This window comes from Contarinia nasturtii, unplaced genomic scaffold (genome assembly GCF_009176525.2).
Source record: "Contarinia nasturtii isolate CC-2019 unplaced genomic scaffold, AAFC_CNas_1.1 Cnas_scaffold_350, whole genome shotgun sequence".
In the NCBI taxonomy this organism is placed as follows: Eukaryota; Metazoa; Arthropoda; class Insecta; order Diptera; family Cecidomyiidae; genus Contarinia; species Contarinia nasturtii.
This window is the reverse complement of record NW_022197705.1, coordinates 5,163,604-5,180,862: the sequence shown is the minus strand read 5'-3', so window position 1 is coordinate 5,180,862 and position 17,259 is coordinate 5,163,604. Positions and strand designations below refer to the sequence as shown.

At 32.9% G+C, this 17,259-nt stretch overlaps 1 protein-coding gene across 2 annotated transcripts; it reads right to left on the bottom strand.

The window, feature by feature from the left end:
* Positions 1–266: 266 nt before the first annotated feature.
* Positions 267–10,778, bottom strand: LOC116338332 (homeotic protein caudal). 2 transcript variants are annotated; one of them, XM_031763503.1, is made up of 3 exons: positions 10,067–10,778; positions 9,245–9,301; positions 267–2,176 (listed from the first exon to the last, which is right to left on the bottom strand). In XM_031763503.1, exons 1-3 carry the CDS (start codon positions 10,662–10,664, stop codon positions 1,617–1,619), a joined length of 1,215 nt encoding a protein of 404 aa, XP_031619363.1. In that variant the 5' UTR covers positions 10,665–10,778; the 3' UTR covers positions 267–1,616. The 2 variants fall into 2 exon arrangements, with proteins under 2 accessions (XP_031619363.1, XP_031619364.1); XM_031763504.1 differs by lacking the exon at positions 9,245–9,301 and having other exon boundaries at positions 10,067–10,776.
* Positions 10,779–17,259: the final 6,481 nt, after the last annotated feature.

Genomic DNA, 17,259 nt, shown 5'->3' with positions numbered 1-17,259 from the left:
GTTATATAAGTTTTTACTTGTTTTTATGCGAAAAAAGGTCCTTCTGAAAAATTGTGGTGGTAAAATATCACTAATGATTTTTTTTCGAACTGATTGTTTTTCGGCGAAAAAAAGAATGAAATTCCTGTTGAAAATGCATGTAAATAAATTTAAATAAAAAAACTTCAATTTTTTTCACTTTTTCTTCTTATTCGTTTATTGATTTTCTTTGAATATTCATTGTATAATTTACATACTTTTTTTTCGTCATTTTTGATTTATGCATATTTTTTTTTAATTTTCAAATCACGGTGAAAAAGAAAAAGAGATGTAGGTGTGTGCGACAAATCTTAAACCTATTTGTTGGATATATATTCAAAAGAAATTGACATCAAATATGTTAACTCTACTTGGAGCATTATGATGAAAGAAATGAATTTTAATTTTTATATTTATTTCGTGGTGTATGTGCCAGTTCACAGTGGACAAAAACATTTTGCCACCCACGAACCGACCCAATTGGAGGAAAATTCATACAATCAAAGCTTAGTGTTCTAAATGTGCCTGTGTGTGTATGTGTGTGTGCGTTTTAATTTGCAAATACTCGTAACTCATTTGTTTCTTCGTTGCATTCAATTAAAGATATACAAGATTTGCTGACAATTAACACTTTTTCTTTTGAATAATGCTAATTAGTGATTTATAAATTTTTAATATTATCTCATTGTTAAGTGGGTAGACATGTATATATATATATGATTAAATCGCGCTTAGTTTTGATCCAATAGTGAACAGCTATCGTTCGGTTTTTGAACATGCTCAGAACTTATCATTATCCCATAGTATATAATGTGAGTTGTTTGTGTGTTTCTTTACATTTTGCACACACTACTTTTTTTTCTACATAATTGCACTTATAATTTTTTGCATCAGTTGTGTCTTTGTCGAGAGAAAACAAAGTAAAAATATGTCTTTTCCATAATTTTGCTAATAATTAAAAAAAAAATGATGTGGTCATTATTCCAGGCCCTTATCTGACTTTTTTCTCGATCATTCCTTTTTTTTTTAAACCGCTACGCATGAAATGTAGAGGTATTGGATTTATTTTGTAATTATTGCATTTAATTTTTTTTATTCTCTTCAAACAAGAAATCGTTTTTTTTTTTTTACCAAAATGTGGTAAACAAGTGACAACAGAATTGATTCTAGACACAATTCCGGCTATCTAATAAATTCATAATGCACTTTTGATGTTGAAAGATAATATTTAACTAATTATAAAAATTATAAAAAAAAAAGAAAGAAACTTAATAAACAAAACACTGTTTTCGTTAATTGATAAAGATATTAAAATTAGAAAAAAAAGAAAAAAAAAACATGTGAATTCAATGCTTAATCTATTCTCTTGTTGCGATAATAAAATTAAAATCGCAAATGTGATATCGTCTAATCTAAAGGACTATGGAACGGACATCATTCTTATTTTCCCTTACTAATTGCCAACTTTATTTCTTTTAATAATAACAATTTGTTTGTATGTTCATCCATTTTTCACATTATCTCAGCAATGAATTCCAGGCGTTGGATTGTTGTTGTATTATCGATGGGTGGGTGGCCGAGTTAAAGGCGATGCCAATTTAAGAGGATAAATGTGCTTGAGATTGAATGCTGGTGGATGGTGACGATGAAATCGGTGTCGGTGGTAAAACTTGTGCGGCAGCTGAATGATGCATATGGGATTGGTGATGTAGCAAATTCATGCTCATTGTGCTGAGATGATGCATCGGATGTGTTGCATGAGCTTGATGCAAATGACCATAATGATGACTGTTTGACAACAAACCAGGCTCAAGTTTTGGCTTAATATCCAATGAACCATACATTGAACCGGCACCCAAACCAGACGGACCATTTACCATATTATGATGTTGCAATGCAAGACCAACATTTGAACAATTATTCGCTAAAATTCCGCCGCTACCAACTGGACCATCACGCTTTTTCGTTTGTTTGCGATCCTTTGCGCGACGATTTTGGAACCAAATTTTCACTTGACGCTCCGACAATTGCAACGATGTGGCCAACTCCGATTTTCGACGAATCGTTATGTAATGTGACATATGATATTCTTTTTCAAGTTCCAAACGCTGATAATCTGTGTATACCACACGATATTTGTCCTTTGTACGGGTCTTTCCTGTAATAAAACATAAATTTAAATAAAATTAATTAGTGATAACACAAAAAAATAATCAAAAATAAAAAGATCGCCAAGTTCATGCTTTAGTAACTTATTTAAGAATATTGTCATGCAAGTCAACTAATGCCGTGACATAAACGAAAAGACTCGGATATATTTACAAAAAAAAAAACGAAACAAAGACATAATCTCGCATCCAAAAATTGTGAGGAAAAACAGAAGAGAGAAAAATCAAAAAAAGACATCACATTGAAGAATTTAAAGAGTCACAAAATTAACACAAAACATTCATCACACATTGTCGTAGAGTACAAATATGCATACAAATATTAAAAGTACCTGTATGATAAACTTGTCAATGTCATAAAATTCATGAAAAAAAATTGTTGTTGTTTCGAATGTAATGGAAGAGTAGATAAAAAAATGTCATAAATAGATACATAAACCAAAAAAGTGTTCACAACACAGATTTCAGTATCTATTTGTTAAAGCGTTGAAAAAAAAATAATAAAGTTATTTTAATCGCAGCATCATGTGGTGGATTGAATTGGGTTAGAGTAAATAGAAGTTCGAATCGGTTTGCCCCTTTGAATGTGTCATAAATTCTTTTTTATTTAGATTTTAGATGAAAATAAATGGATGATTCGAATTGAAAAGACGGAAAATGTATATAATCTGAAAGAAGACGCGGTCTTATGAAAATTATCCCACCAAAAAAAAGAATACACAAAAAAAAAGGTTGGAATAATAAAAATTGTGAGAAAATCGTTATCATTGGTCGCCCTTTTGTCCTCAATTTCGTAGTGCTTATGTATAAAATGCATTTGAGATGGTAAGCAGATGCGGTAATTAACAATGCCCAGCATGTGATCACTTGACTACCTCTGTCCGGTTTGCTGATTGGTCATTCAAAAAAAACCAGCCAGTTGTCGGTCGTTTTGTTCGTTTTTTTTTTTGGTGTGTATCCACTTTGACCGTGGGCGCGGATAATTTATGGCGATGTTAATTGCATGAATGGACAACGCACATTTCCCAACATACAACATACGACGCTTTTTCAGCTCAATTTGCCACTCCTATACATTACGAGTAAACTTGCGCGCATTCAAAAATACACACATACACACGCAATCAACAATGCAAGCTAAACTGTGAGTGACACTCGAAATTCTTGTAAATGGATTCCATTAACAAAATGCCAACGAAACACAACAATTTTTTTAAATATCAAATATCAAACAAATGATGATCAAAGTCATACAGCAACGGATAAAACGAAGATTGAACAAATATAGCAGCGATCAAAATATATGGCAAAAAATGTGTATTTTTTCTGCTAGAGATCACATTTAATGTCTTTGTCAAATGAATTTGAGCAAACATAAGCGATAAAAGTCTGAACATTGGAAGGAAATTTGAAGAAGAAAGAATTCAAATACATAGGTCGATATCCAAAAAAACACGCGCAAATGGCGTTACTGAAAGTGGTAATCATTTTTATTTCACACATCTTGTAATTAAAATGTCGATTATTAAGATTGATGTTTTAAAACAAAAAAACAGATATTAAAAATCATACAAACAAACTAGATAACATCGTGCCCTAACAACCGATTTCACCGTCTAAGATAAATTGACGTTATGATCTATTTGCTGACATTGTGCCGAAATGAGAAACACGCGCCGCTCCAAAAACGCTGCCATAAAATCGACTGAGTGCAGTAAAAAGTCTGCGATTTGACGACATTCACGTCAGTCCTGTGTATTTCTTTATGAATTCTAGACATTTGTCATACTGAACAAATTCAAGAAATCAGACTTGTTTTTATTTTAACAATCAAAAAGCAATTGCATCAATTTATATCGACATTTTGTTTAATGAAAAACACATGATTTGGCATAAATACCAATTCTAAAAATATAATATGCATCAGGATATATTTAACGAAAAAAAAACTCAAAGATAATAAAAAGCAACGGTTCGAAAATTGATTAGAATGGCGTACAAACTTTTTTTTTCCTATATAGTGTAATTACGGCTCTTTGTGTCACGGCCCGTCTATGGGTATATATTTAGTTTTCATATTACACGTTGAATTTGATTAACTCGAAAGGTTAGCAAAGGTGTTCTACACACATTTTGAAAATCTTATCGTATTGTTCGCTTTATCGCAACAATTATTATCAATCACATTCTTCCATTTTTATTCCGTTTCTCTCTCACACACACACGTACTGTTCGCGTGTGTGCGCATATTGTTTGTGTACGTTTCTCTTCCCGTCGCAGTTTTTTTCCCTGTTCAAAATGATATAGCCATGTGCGACTTTTTATTATTTCGAACATCACGTAGAAGATTTCATTTCTCTTTTCGGATAATGTTTAACTCGAAAATCCTTAGCCAAATAAAGTTCAAGTATACAAAAACAGACAGTGAAGACGGTGACGTAAATTAATCATTCTGTCTTTATTTGATGTTTTCAAAACCGTGCGACTACAACGACGTCGTTGATAAGAACACACGAAATTCAAGATAAACGGCGTGTATGTGTATTGTTTTTAGCTGCTTTTGTTGTGCGTCAATGTTGTCGTACATATTAGTTGTAACAATCTTAATTGCTTTATTGATGGAACCGCCAATAAATTCAGTTTTGCTCAATTTTTGCATACATGTCATTTTTAACATCTTTTTATTTGTTCTAAATTTTTCGCGCCCAGCTTCTTCCCCGCAAATCTGCCATTTTAATCATACAAACAATGTGTCGCAAACAATGAATCCAAATCAAACTAAAGTGGCCACATTGAGCTTCCGTTCCAAATTCATTATGTTCATTGGTCAGCATGCACAGCATGAACACTGCATGATTTCATGTCGATTGGATTTTTGTGCGATCACAACAATTTGTTTGGAATTGTTTGTTTTCTTTTTTTTATTTTGAAATGTTTCATCTATTTGCAGAAAACATGGTGAAAGAAAACTGAAAAGATGTTGAGAGATACAGAAAGGAGCGGAAGAAAATACCCAAACTAGCAATTGGATTCAAAGTTTCAAAACAATTATATTTGTTAGTTTACAATTTGCAATAGAAGCAATTGTTGCACACTAAAATTGTTTGTTATTGTATTATCCTTGCCATAAAACGAATGCAGATATCTCAATTTTCGGTTCGAATATATGAATTTGTTATGATCAATGCCATTGTTTTATTTATACTTTTTTTTTGGTTGTCTCCATCGGTTCGAGGTTCAAAAGGACTTTGGTACAAGCAGAGTGCTGGCAGCAGCCATAAAACCATTTTGAAATTTTATTTTCGATTCCTTTTCTATTTGCCTTCGTTCGATCGTCATCGTTTTTTTTGTTTATGGCATAAACAAAAGGCACTTTTATGCATGCACACAGGCACGGCCATAAAATATTTTTTTTGGGTGTTTTGACGATTTGCCGCATTGTGAAGGATACCAAAAACGTCGAGAATGATAGAAAAAAGTTCAGCCAACAAAATGGCAAACAATTGACTCTTAATTTCAGGTAATTTTTTTTAACCGAGTTAGCACAGAGTGTGAGAGGTACAAAATAAGATTATGCATATTTAGAATTTTATGGCTATATTTTCGTTCATTTGCATGATTTGCACGCAGGTACATGCACATCACCATGAATAAATATATGCACATTGAAAGTGTGTCGAGTATTTTTTTTCCAAAGGAATCAATGCTGATCGCTCCCCAGAAAAAGACAACTCAAAACACACACAGAACACAACATTCCCATTTATCATCTTTATAACAATGCAGACAATGTTGAGAGAGTTTGACTAATGTTTATTTTTCAAATAAAAAAAGGTACTTGGTACGCAGTGCGTAGTGCAGTAGTAAAAAAAAGCAAATAGAACCAAATATAACAATTTAATTAACACTATACTGTCTATGAAAAATAAAGTATATTCAGCCGCATCCAAATTAAATGGAGAGGATCCATGCATTGTTTGTGTTTTCATTTAGGACGGATAGATCAAGTCAATTGAAGTAACGATTGCAATCATTACTTCATCATTCGGGGCTTTTTTATATCTTACTTTAAATTGTAACATCGTGGTTGTTGTTTTTTTTTCCACATGTTAAATTGTAAGCGCATCTGCTTTGAATCGACTCGCACACCAGCTCAATGAATGTAGGAGGGAACTCAATTGATGTAGTACTGAATGCGAATAAATTAATTGCAACTTGCCCTTGTTAATAACAATAACAATTATAATAATTGAGTGTTTGACATGAAAAAAAAATGTACGTCGTAAGCAGAAAAAAGCCGTACATCGACGATGCCTATTCGGATTTTTGCTCTTTTACTCCTGCAAGATTTGGCAAACCGAATGGAAAATTCGTCTCTGGAGTAAAATTATCTAAAATTAAGCAATTTTCATATTTCATGCAACACCATGGTTTGCCTGACGCCACACACCAAATGGGAGATAGAAATATACAAATTACGAAAATGTACAAAGAGATTTCTTGAAGCCTAAACCGTTTCGCTTAGTTAGACATAGTGCGTTAAATCTACACACTCTCTGTAAACGTTACGATTAATTTGATTCGAGATTTATTTTGCCTCTTCGATTTTAACAACTTTCATTTCAACCGGCAAAGTTTTAGTACAAACTTGTCAAGTCTTTGTTAGTTTTTACCGAGAAAAAAATCTGTAACTTTTGCGATGAACGGCAACTTTATTTTTTTAAAACAAAATAAGTAACAGAGATAGAGAGAGAGTTCTTCTGCGTATGCAGATCATGGTATTTGGTATTCATGAAAATCGACCCAGAAAAGCAAAGAAGAAGAAAAATGAAACAAGCATCGAATTGCACATACTTTTCGAATGGTTGATGACGGAAAGGGAGCGAGAAAAAACCTCGACCGCACAAAAAGATGTGCGCACATGTATAAATCTTGTGCCGCAAATGGCTCTCTGGAGGGTTGTGATTTTCTGTCCGCACGCATTATCTCATCTCATACCACACTTTTCGGTGCAACCACATATACACCAAACTCGGTGTGTGCGTTAAACACATTTATCGAATGAAAAGAGACAAGTGGTGCTTGTCATTATTATTCTTGTGCTGTACTTGTTTCGTCTCTATTCACATTCAATGGGCTCGACGATTATTGTTGTTTATTTTGTTAACACCGTTTAACGTACATTACATACCACATTGAATAACGATACACAACCATGTATTTCAGACAAAATCGCCATTTAACGGCATTGTATATTGTCGTCGATCTGAATGCCATTTCAAGTGACAGAAATTGAAGAAAAATATGAAAGTAATTTGAAAGGTGGTAGATGTATTGCATTCATTTTGTGTTGAAGAAAACAAAGTGAAGAAGGCTTCGAAAGACGTGTATAAAAGGGAAAAGTGAAAGGAGAACATCGATCAAAAAGCCATTTTGTAAATGATTCAGTATTGAAAAACAATGTGCCAATTAAATTTATACAGATGAAAAAAGCACTCCATCATAACGGATACCATGACGCATTCACACAGAGAATGTATGTGTGCTGTGTGGAGCGATTGCGGGCGCGCACACGCCTTAGTGTAAAATGCCGTTTTACACATATCGAATTATAAAATTAATTGGCTTAACTGAACTCAATTCAAACTTTAAATTTGTTCGCACATTGTGAGCAAATTGTATTCAAACGGAAAGGTGTTTTACGAAAGAAAACTAGCTCGAAAATCTATATCTGAATTGTGTGTCGAATTTTTCGCGGAATACATCGGCAGAAATGAATACGAAGAAATAAGCAGCGCAGCAGCAGAAAAAAAAACTATATTTAATTCGAGCATTTTTTCTCGGGTTGTTTTCTTCATTTTGCTCGTTCTTTTATTGCACCTCAATAAAAAATACATCCAATTATTTATTATTATGTTTAAGTCATATATATACAATTTTTCGTATTTGTGGTGCTTCTCAATGTTGCTGCCGTGTTTCAAATACGGCCCAAAGAATGAACGAGAGAAAGAAAGAGCAAAATATTTTCGAAAAAATTATGTTCAATTCTTGTGTGTTTGTGCATATATGCGCGTGTTTCACAAAACTGTTTTTATTTATTTTTTTTTTTTGTGTAATAACATGGCGTGCGGTGCCAATGCGAGCGAACGAACGAACCATTCCAATTTCATATGGAAATTAAGAATCAAGAAGAAACCCTGCCATCGTATGTGTGTGCATATATCTTTCGGCGATCATTCAATAAAAATACATAAAAAAATATGTGTATGTGTGAAATAAATAGCGGCAACTCCTACCCGGGCGTACATATATATTTTTTTTAATGATGCAAACCAGAAAAATATGTGTAGACACGAAATGCTGCATTTTGAATTAAATTTTCGTTTTATTTTTTTTTTCATTTCATTTCTTTCATTATATGTTGATAAAACCATGGAATATAAAGTGTCGATAAATATCTGTGGCTTGTGTGCCATGTGTGTTTGTCTCATTTGCATTTGCCATGAATCCATCTCGATATGTCTTTTGGCTCGAAGCATACGGAATCACGCGATTTTTCCAAAAAAAAAATACACGACAACAACAACTGAAATGAAATATTTTCTTCTTTTCTTCTATTCCATATGAATACGAAACAAGCAATCAACAACACAGTTTTATTATTTTAATCCGCAGTAGATTTTTCAGTCACGAAAGACGGAAATAAATTAAATTGAAACGAAATGATTCGCGCATTGGATAAAAAATGTAATTATTTCAGCGATGGCGGCCATTTTTTATACATGCATTCTACTTCGTTGTGTGTTTTTTTTTGTATTTAATTTTGTAAATCTCTACCTGATTTCGATTTTTCTAATGGCGACTATATGAAAAAAAACCTGCCCACATTTTCTATCAAATTTTTTTTTAAATTCAAACAATAGGAATACAATCATACAGATAGATCTTTACTGAAAAAAAAAACCTGATACAATCACTACAAAAATAGAATTCTCATGCAAGCTATTCACCAATTAAAATTGATGAATCAATCAGAGAAAAAAAAACTCTTCTCATACCATTCGATTCCATTGCAGATGCATAATCGTCTATGGATGAGGTGCAGTGCTCTATTCCTGATAATTTAATGTTTTTTTTTATTGTTTGGAAAAAGGAAGAATTAGGATGAATATAATAATATTGAGTACAAAATCAGCTGTGGGTTAACTGCTGTGACAGCATGATTTATTGCGACCATTAAATTGAACTTTAATAATAAAATATTGAAATGTAAACATTGAAAATTGTAACAGCTTATCAAGTGCCCGCCAAAGAGCTTCAATAAAAACAGAACAAACGATAAAAGTGACGAATAGTCTTTAAAGAAACGATAAGTCGATACGAAGCTATAAAGTAACAACAATTCCGACGCTTGTACTGTCAAACAATGTCAGTTTTTATGTCAAAATCTATGCAATAGCTACAGCTCTTTCAGAGGAAATAAAATAAAAGCAAAATAAAAATCACTTTGATGACTATGTGTCATTCAATTTTGTTTGTCAACAATTGAGGTAAAACATAAATTTTTGATCTGAAAGGAATATTGATGAATTTAGTTGTGGAAAAAAGTTCATTTTTATACGCTGACTCTATTCGATTGAATTATATTGAAAAAAATTTTAGGTTTGTTATTTGTGTTACTTGGAATATTTGAAATGATTTTGAAAGATACTTTTTATTTGAGAAACAAGAAAAGACAATTTTTTTATTACGGATTTCCGTGAATAACCTAGCAAAATATTATGAATCAAATCCTCGTAGGTACACAACGTTGTTGTGTTATGTGAATTACATGTAATAAAGTATACTTGAGTGAAAAAAAAAAAAGACAATTTACATACCAGAGCTCGGTTGGCTTTGATACGATGGTTTTTTCATCCATTCATATGGTGATTTTGGTCGCGATAAATTATTGGCCGATGTCATGCTGGGCGATGCATCACCATTGGCTATAACGCCACTGTTACCATTCGAACCAATGCCTGGGCTTGACATTTCGCTGCATGCTGAATTCACGGTGATCGGCGGTGATGGTGGAATATTTTGTAGACCATTTTGTAAGTTATCGCTGCTACTATTTGCATTTGTACTATTTGAACTATGAAGATTGTTTATCGTTGGGCTCAAATGTAAACTGGACGGTGGTGTCATACCGTTAGCAAAAAATTGCGCCGAATTTGGTATTTGGTTGTAATTATCATGTATCCAATCCGGACTTGACGAATGCAACATATGATGATGGGCATTATAAAATGGGGCGGCTGTATCCGACTCCAGTCCGGTGCCAAGCGGTGTTGGTCCATTTAAAATGTGATTGTTCATTTGATGGGTCGCATGATGTGATGAATAATTTGGATACCAAGCCGATGGTGTTGACGAATATGGCAAATGTGATCCATGTTTTTGCGAATACACAAACGGATGCGGTAATGACACCATTTTTAAAGTTTTTATTTTTTGAAAATTCTGTCTGTCAAACACTTGAACACTATTTTGAATCGAAATAAAGTTCTTGTTTTTCTCTCGTTAGCCTACTTTTTCACATTCAAGTAAATCACTTTCATATTTTTCATTGAAAAAAAAAAACAACCGTACAAAATAAAATCAGCAACAAAATAAAACAACGAAATTTAATTGCAAAAAAAAGAGAACTTTTAAATCATGTCAAACGACATCAAAACAATAGTTGTTATTTGTTGTTATATTTTCGCAAGTATTTTATAGAGACTGATTGTGTGAAAACAGCACTTTATTCTTTCTATATTTTTTTTGTCGATAGCACAGTCGGAGCAGCACACAATAAATGAGTAGTGACTGAGTCTACGTTTACGGCTAAACTGAACTCAATTCGCAGAACGTCTATACCGTTTTGCTGCATCAGGTAAAAATCAAATAAGCATCAATTCTTAGCAAATGCCTATTGTACCGCAATAACTTTGTGAACAAAACGAGAAAGAGATTATGTTCGATGTACTCGTACAACCACTGACACAGACGAATTCGTACACCACACCAAAAACGCTGACTTGCTTCAACACACTGCACCGAAGCTGTTTGTGTCTATTGTGTGACTCCTTCTTTCGTTCGTTTCGTACTCACACAAGCGCAGCGCAAATACATTCGACTAGCCTGTGTTGAGTTTCTATGGTGTATATTATTGTTATTGTTGTATTTTTTTTATCTTTCGTCTAGAAGTACAAGTTGTGTTTTCATATACGCGAACTCTGTCTATCACTGTATGTGATGTGTAGAAGACACATGTGCGTAGTCCGGGTGGGTGGAGCCTATTTATGTTCATTTCATTTGTAGTATTTAAACAGGCATTTGTTAATATGGAAGCGTTTCGAATCGAATAACTTGCACATTGCATGATTTAGCCAATCCCAATGGCCAACAAAATGAACGTAGTAACGACTGAAAGATTTGGATCGCGCATTTTTTTCTCTCTCATTTTCGAAAGACATTTGTGAGAAATAATAATAAAAAAAATAACCACACGAATTGAATTGAATTGAATTGACAAACAACATGCGAAACACAGAGAGTCAGGCATGTCGTTGATGATATCACATTTGCCATATTAGATAATAATCCCGTCGAATCGGGTTATATTCTCGTTAATAAAATAGATATCCAATGTATGTGTATGTTTTTTTTCTCTTCTTGTTGCTTCATTCATTTGTTATTTGTGGCCATATTGCATTTGGTCGCGCGCGCTTTTTCCCCTTTGCTCTTTGTGGCTCACAACTGTGCCGCTATCGATTTTGAACGACGTCATTTGAAATAAAAAAAAATTAAAAATTTGATGAAAAAGAAAATAGAATTTGCGCGATTGCGGCATTGCTTTTGTGATGCCCATTTTCATTCTTCTTCTTCTTTTTCGACCGTTCAAAGAGTTTTGATTCAATCGATTATAAGCGTCTCTATATATTTTTTGTACATATTTCTATGTCGTCTCTTCAAAGCACATCGGCGGTCTCAAAGTTGTCTAGTTTGTCTCTCACACGCTGTACTGCCGCTCTTTTATTCGATTCGACATTTTTTTTCTCTATTTGTATGACTTGATATGTTTGATAATTTTATTTGATTAAAGTAAGCGATAAATCATACGCAAATAATAAGCGTCATTTAATATCACATTTTCTTTTTGGGTGTATTGTTTATGGATGTATGTGGAACAAATAGCTCAGAAAACGTATGAACGCCGCGGCATGTGATTAACAATTAAATAAAAAAAAAACTTTTTTTTTCGATTAAAATGCACACAAATGCACACATTAATCATATATTAAAATGACAAAATGAATAACCTTATGCTACTTTTATGGAAATGACTGTATTAACACACCAGTGGAACCAATGCTCTATCCTTAACCGACATTTGCATACGCTGAGCTATTCTATCAAGCAAAAAACAACAATTTTATTTAGATGAATGTATTTCGCATCGCATGAAACAGAGATCAGAAGCACCTTGATTTATTGCCGCCGTGTCATCGTCTCCATTTCTGATTTGATATCTGTTTGAGCAATTTAATGAATGCTAGTCATCATTTTAGATGTGGTTTTTTCTTGAATTTCATGTATTTCCGACGAGAGACTAATCGTTCAAAGAACCGACCATTTTTTTCCATTATTGTTGTTTTTCAACCATTTTTCTCTCATGTTTTTTTTTTTGAAGAAAAAAAAAATAAAAAATGACCAGTTTGGAATGAAGAAAATAAAGAAGCAACAACGATAGGTCCAAATCGGTTGGCACCAGCATCGTCGCTCTTTTGTAATGACAACGACGAATGAATGTTGAGTGTGAGAAATGATATATCCCAACAATAAAATGGCTGTTTGATCATCGCACTCGCGCGCTTCACCAAATTACCTTAACAATATTATCAAGATTAGACTATTAATAAGAAGGAGGTACACACATGTGGACTTAGAAATCTAAATGAGTGTATTGAGGTATTTCACAAGTAAACACAAATACAGAACAATAAATCAATCGCTGCAATATCATTTTAATCCTTTTACAACATACAATTTAAATTTAAGCCGCATATCGACACGGGCAATTCATAGGCACCTCAAGCACTAAATCAGTGCGTTGTTCATTCGTATCCAGTGATTGCTTGTAATAATTCATTTGGATTTTGGACTCTCGAAATTCCAATGGCACAGATTCAATGGTGCCAGAAACAATATCAATTAGTCCTTTTTTCGCTTGAACATTGTTTTGATCTTTCTTACCTAGAACAATGTCGATGAAAAAAGTTCATTGTCTCAATTGTGTTAATGAAGTTCCATTCAATGTAATAAAAAATAATAAAAAAATGTCAATTGTTTCATTGAGGATAAAAATGTAGGAATAGTTAATGAGTTCATTGTTTGTATCGATTAATTTTCCTCAATAACAGTGCTTACATTGGGGACGAAGCAGGTACTGGCTTGTGTAATCTTAATCACTCCAAATATTTTTATCTTGAGTTCGCCCTGCACGATTCCACCGAGAAAAGATTTCAAAATGATTTATGTGAAGTTCAAAAACAATGACACTTCAAGTGTTTGATTTAAAAAAAAAAATCGTCAAAATCGGTTTTTGTTGATCTATTTTCGTTTCTGTATGCGAAAGAAACAGGTATAATGTATATGTCATTGTCTTTTGTTCATTTCGATTTGGGTTATCATTTTTAATAAATTAAAAACATTTTTTTTTGCCAGTGCCTCATGTCAGATAAACGAACGTCAACTACTTTGAAATCGAAACGCCAAGTGTCTATTTATGTACCAGTTTAATGAACAATATCTTACAAGCAATGAAACATTAACAAGTTTGATTACGGTGATTTGTTTTCGGTAAGATTTATGTGCGAGTAATTACACTTTCAAGAGATTTTTATGTTTATTTTCCGAAATGGACGGCTTTAAATCTTTCTATGAAGAACTAAATGAACGTTTAATGAAGTCAACGTCAAATACAAAAACAAATATAAATACAGTTATATTGATGGAAGTTCATAAAAATAATAAATTTTACATGACATTCTGACGGATTTGCAATATAATAATAAAATAAACAGAGGAGTAAACCAATTTGGTACGATATTTACGAATTAGCAGACGATATGGCATTCAAAATATTGAATGAACACTCTTTCGAATATCGATAACAACATTTCATTCATCATTCAAGTCTGATTTTACTCTTTTTTTTTCTATCTATTACTCAAGGAAAAGAATAATTTAGATTTATGAATGGAGTATAACCTGCTAGTTATCTGATAATAAAAGATGCATATATTGCAGTGAATAACATTAAATTTTTAAATGGTAAACTCAAACTCATTAGATAAATTAATTTGGTATTTTTAATGATTTTAATGTTCGATCTTTCCATTGAATAGGAGGTTCTTAAAATCGTCGATGGAAGAAAAGTTAACTTTTTATTAAAGAAAAAAAAAATGTTATTACGAAAGACGGAAAAAAATTATTCAAATCTTTGTGCAATTAACAACTCCATTCATATTTAAATTCGTTACGAGAAACTTTTCACACTCCAAAACAATTTCATACTTTGGCGATTTTATGACTGTCAGCCTAAATTGATCGATTCAAGCGAAAAAAAAAATGTTTTTATGTAAAAATGGTTTCGTAACCAAAGACAAAAATTTATCGATTTTCAACGAAAAAAAGCCGAATTATTATGCATCCATTAAAAATGAATAAGAAAAAATTGATGAATTAATTTGAATGAAAAATGTATTCACTTGGAATAATAAAATCTCACAAAGCAGTTTTGTTTCGTGATTTCGAAATATTTCCTTTAAAGCTTCCGAATCAACACTCGAGAGCATATTTTTTCTACGAATTATTTTCTTTGAACTCGTAGCGCATCTATTGTTACGCACTACGGAAATATTAAATAAAAAAAAGTGGTCATTCATTCAATCAGTCAGTCGTCAATATCCTTTGCTGCCTCAGCTAAATCGACGTGATCACAGTGAGACTAATAAAAATGTGTGTATGCACTTTTGTGTGTTATGAAATGATTCCGATTAAATGCATATATTCATGTGGTTCAGATTTTCAATGTTCGTGTTTGATTTCGTCCGGCTTTTGCCTTGATTTTTTGAAGTGCAAAAATTCCTAAGAAAATCATTTTCAACACAACAAAATCATTGGGATTGAGGTAAACAAGCCAGAAACAAGAAATTGTTGTTCAATGAAGGAAGACAAGGTCTTTTTTTCGCGTGTCGGCGGCAAAAGATCACACAAATTTTCCATAGCATTATTATTATTATTATTTTTTGTGTATGTTGTTTCTGTGCATTTTGCACTCTCCGTAGAGCTCGTTTATTTTATTTCTTTATTATCGTACATTGAAACTCGGTGCTAAATGAGCACAGCAGAAGCAACAGCAGCACCAACAACATTACTATGTAGTGTATGCAAGGAGATGATGGGAATGCGGAGACTGGAGAAAGAAGGAAAAAGAGATGAAAGCAATGCACGTTCATACGCAAATCTTTATGGTGGGTTTGCCTTTTTCCGTTCCTTTTTTTGCATGTATTTTCTTGCTTATGAAACGAAACATGCTGCAGAGAATGTTCATTTGGCCCGGAATACCAAAGGAACATCAAAAGCAACAATTTCAATATAACAAACCGTTATCAGATGAAAGAAAAATGGCAGCGTGTGTGCTGTTTGCGTGTTCATTTGCTGCTTTTTTTTGTTGCTATTTCGATAAGTGTGCACCCAAAGTGGTTTGTGTTATGCTTCATGAGACATCACACACATGCCAAAGCATCTATCGGCAAAAATGACGAAGATAAATATGATGAATAGAGACGTCCTAATATTTGGATTTCGAAATAGAAATCACAACAAACAAATTTTTGCCTTTAGGTGCTGCCGAACGAAAAACACCAACACCAACAATACACACAACATCGACTTCTTCTTTTCTATTTCGTTTTGGCGTTGAACCTCAAAAGGCTCTCATCACACACTCATCAACTACCTTCTTGTTCAGGTTTTTTGTTCTCTAATTCTAATGTGCCGAAGATGCAGAGAGAATTGGCCAACAGAAAAATCGAAACAAGTCAAAATAATATTAACAAAAGAACATAAGCGAAGAGAAACGAAAGAAGAAGGAAGAAAAAAAAATATATATTTATTTTATGGCGGGGGTAATAAAACTAAATTGAAATATTACAGAAAATAATGGTCCGCAAAAAAAGGTTTCTCTCTCTCTTTATCTATCTATGCTCATCCGCATTCGCCTCCTTCATTCTTTCTACGTTCGGTGTTCTTTCATTCGTCAGCATACACGAAAAAGAGGCCTGAAAGTAATACAATGCTTAAAGCAACAGCATCAATCAGCATGTTTGCGTACATTTCTTTTCCTCCAATACACTTCTCTGCTTCCCATTTTTTTTGCTATCCCTGTCTTTCTCTCAAAACAATATAGATACGTACGACTGCTACACCAAAAAGGTGATCGAAATCATTAAGACGACATTTAAAAATATTTCAGTGTATCATAAAAGCATAAAAAATTTGCATAAATCGTCTTTTGTTCATTTGCCGACCCAAATATTTGTACGGGCAATATACGTTTATGCTAACAAAACATCACAAAATTATGTTCAGTTGTGACAATAGTGTGTAGTAGTCCAAATATAGATAGTTGAACGAAAATTGTCACTGCTGGAACAAAAAGAAACAAAACTGTATGTGCAAAATATGAATGCTTACAAACGTTTGTAAATCAATAAAATATGAAAATATTGTGCCGGAAAAAAATGACTTTAACACCAAGCAATAATATCGTTGAGAGACTTTTGACAAGATTATGTTTATGTGCTTTTCGTTCATTATTCCCTTCGTCAATGCATTGATCTGTATATTGGCAAAAGTAGAATGCACAAAAATCGCATAAGAAGACCTGATTTGGCTATAATACCCTCCCAATGTTTGTAATGTAGTTTTACGTTTATTGTGTTTTCGTCAGTATTCCAATTAACGTGTGATTTGTATG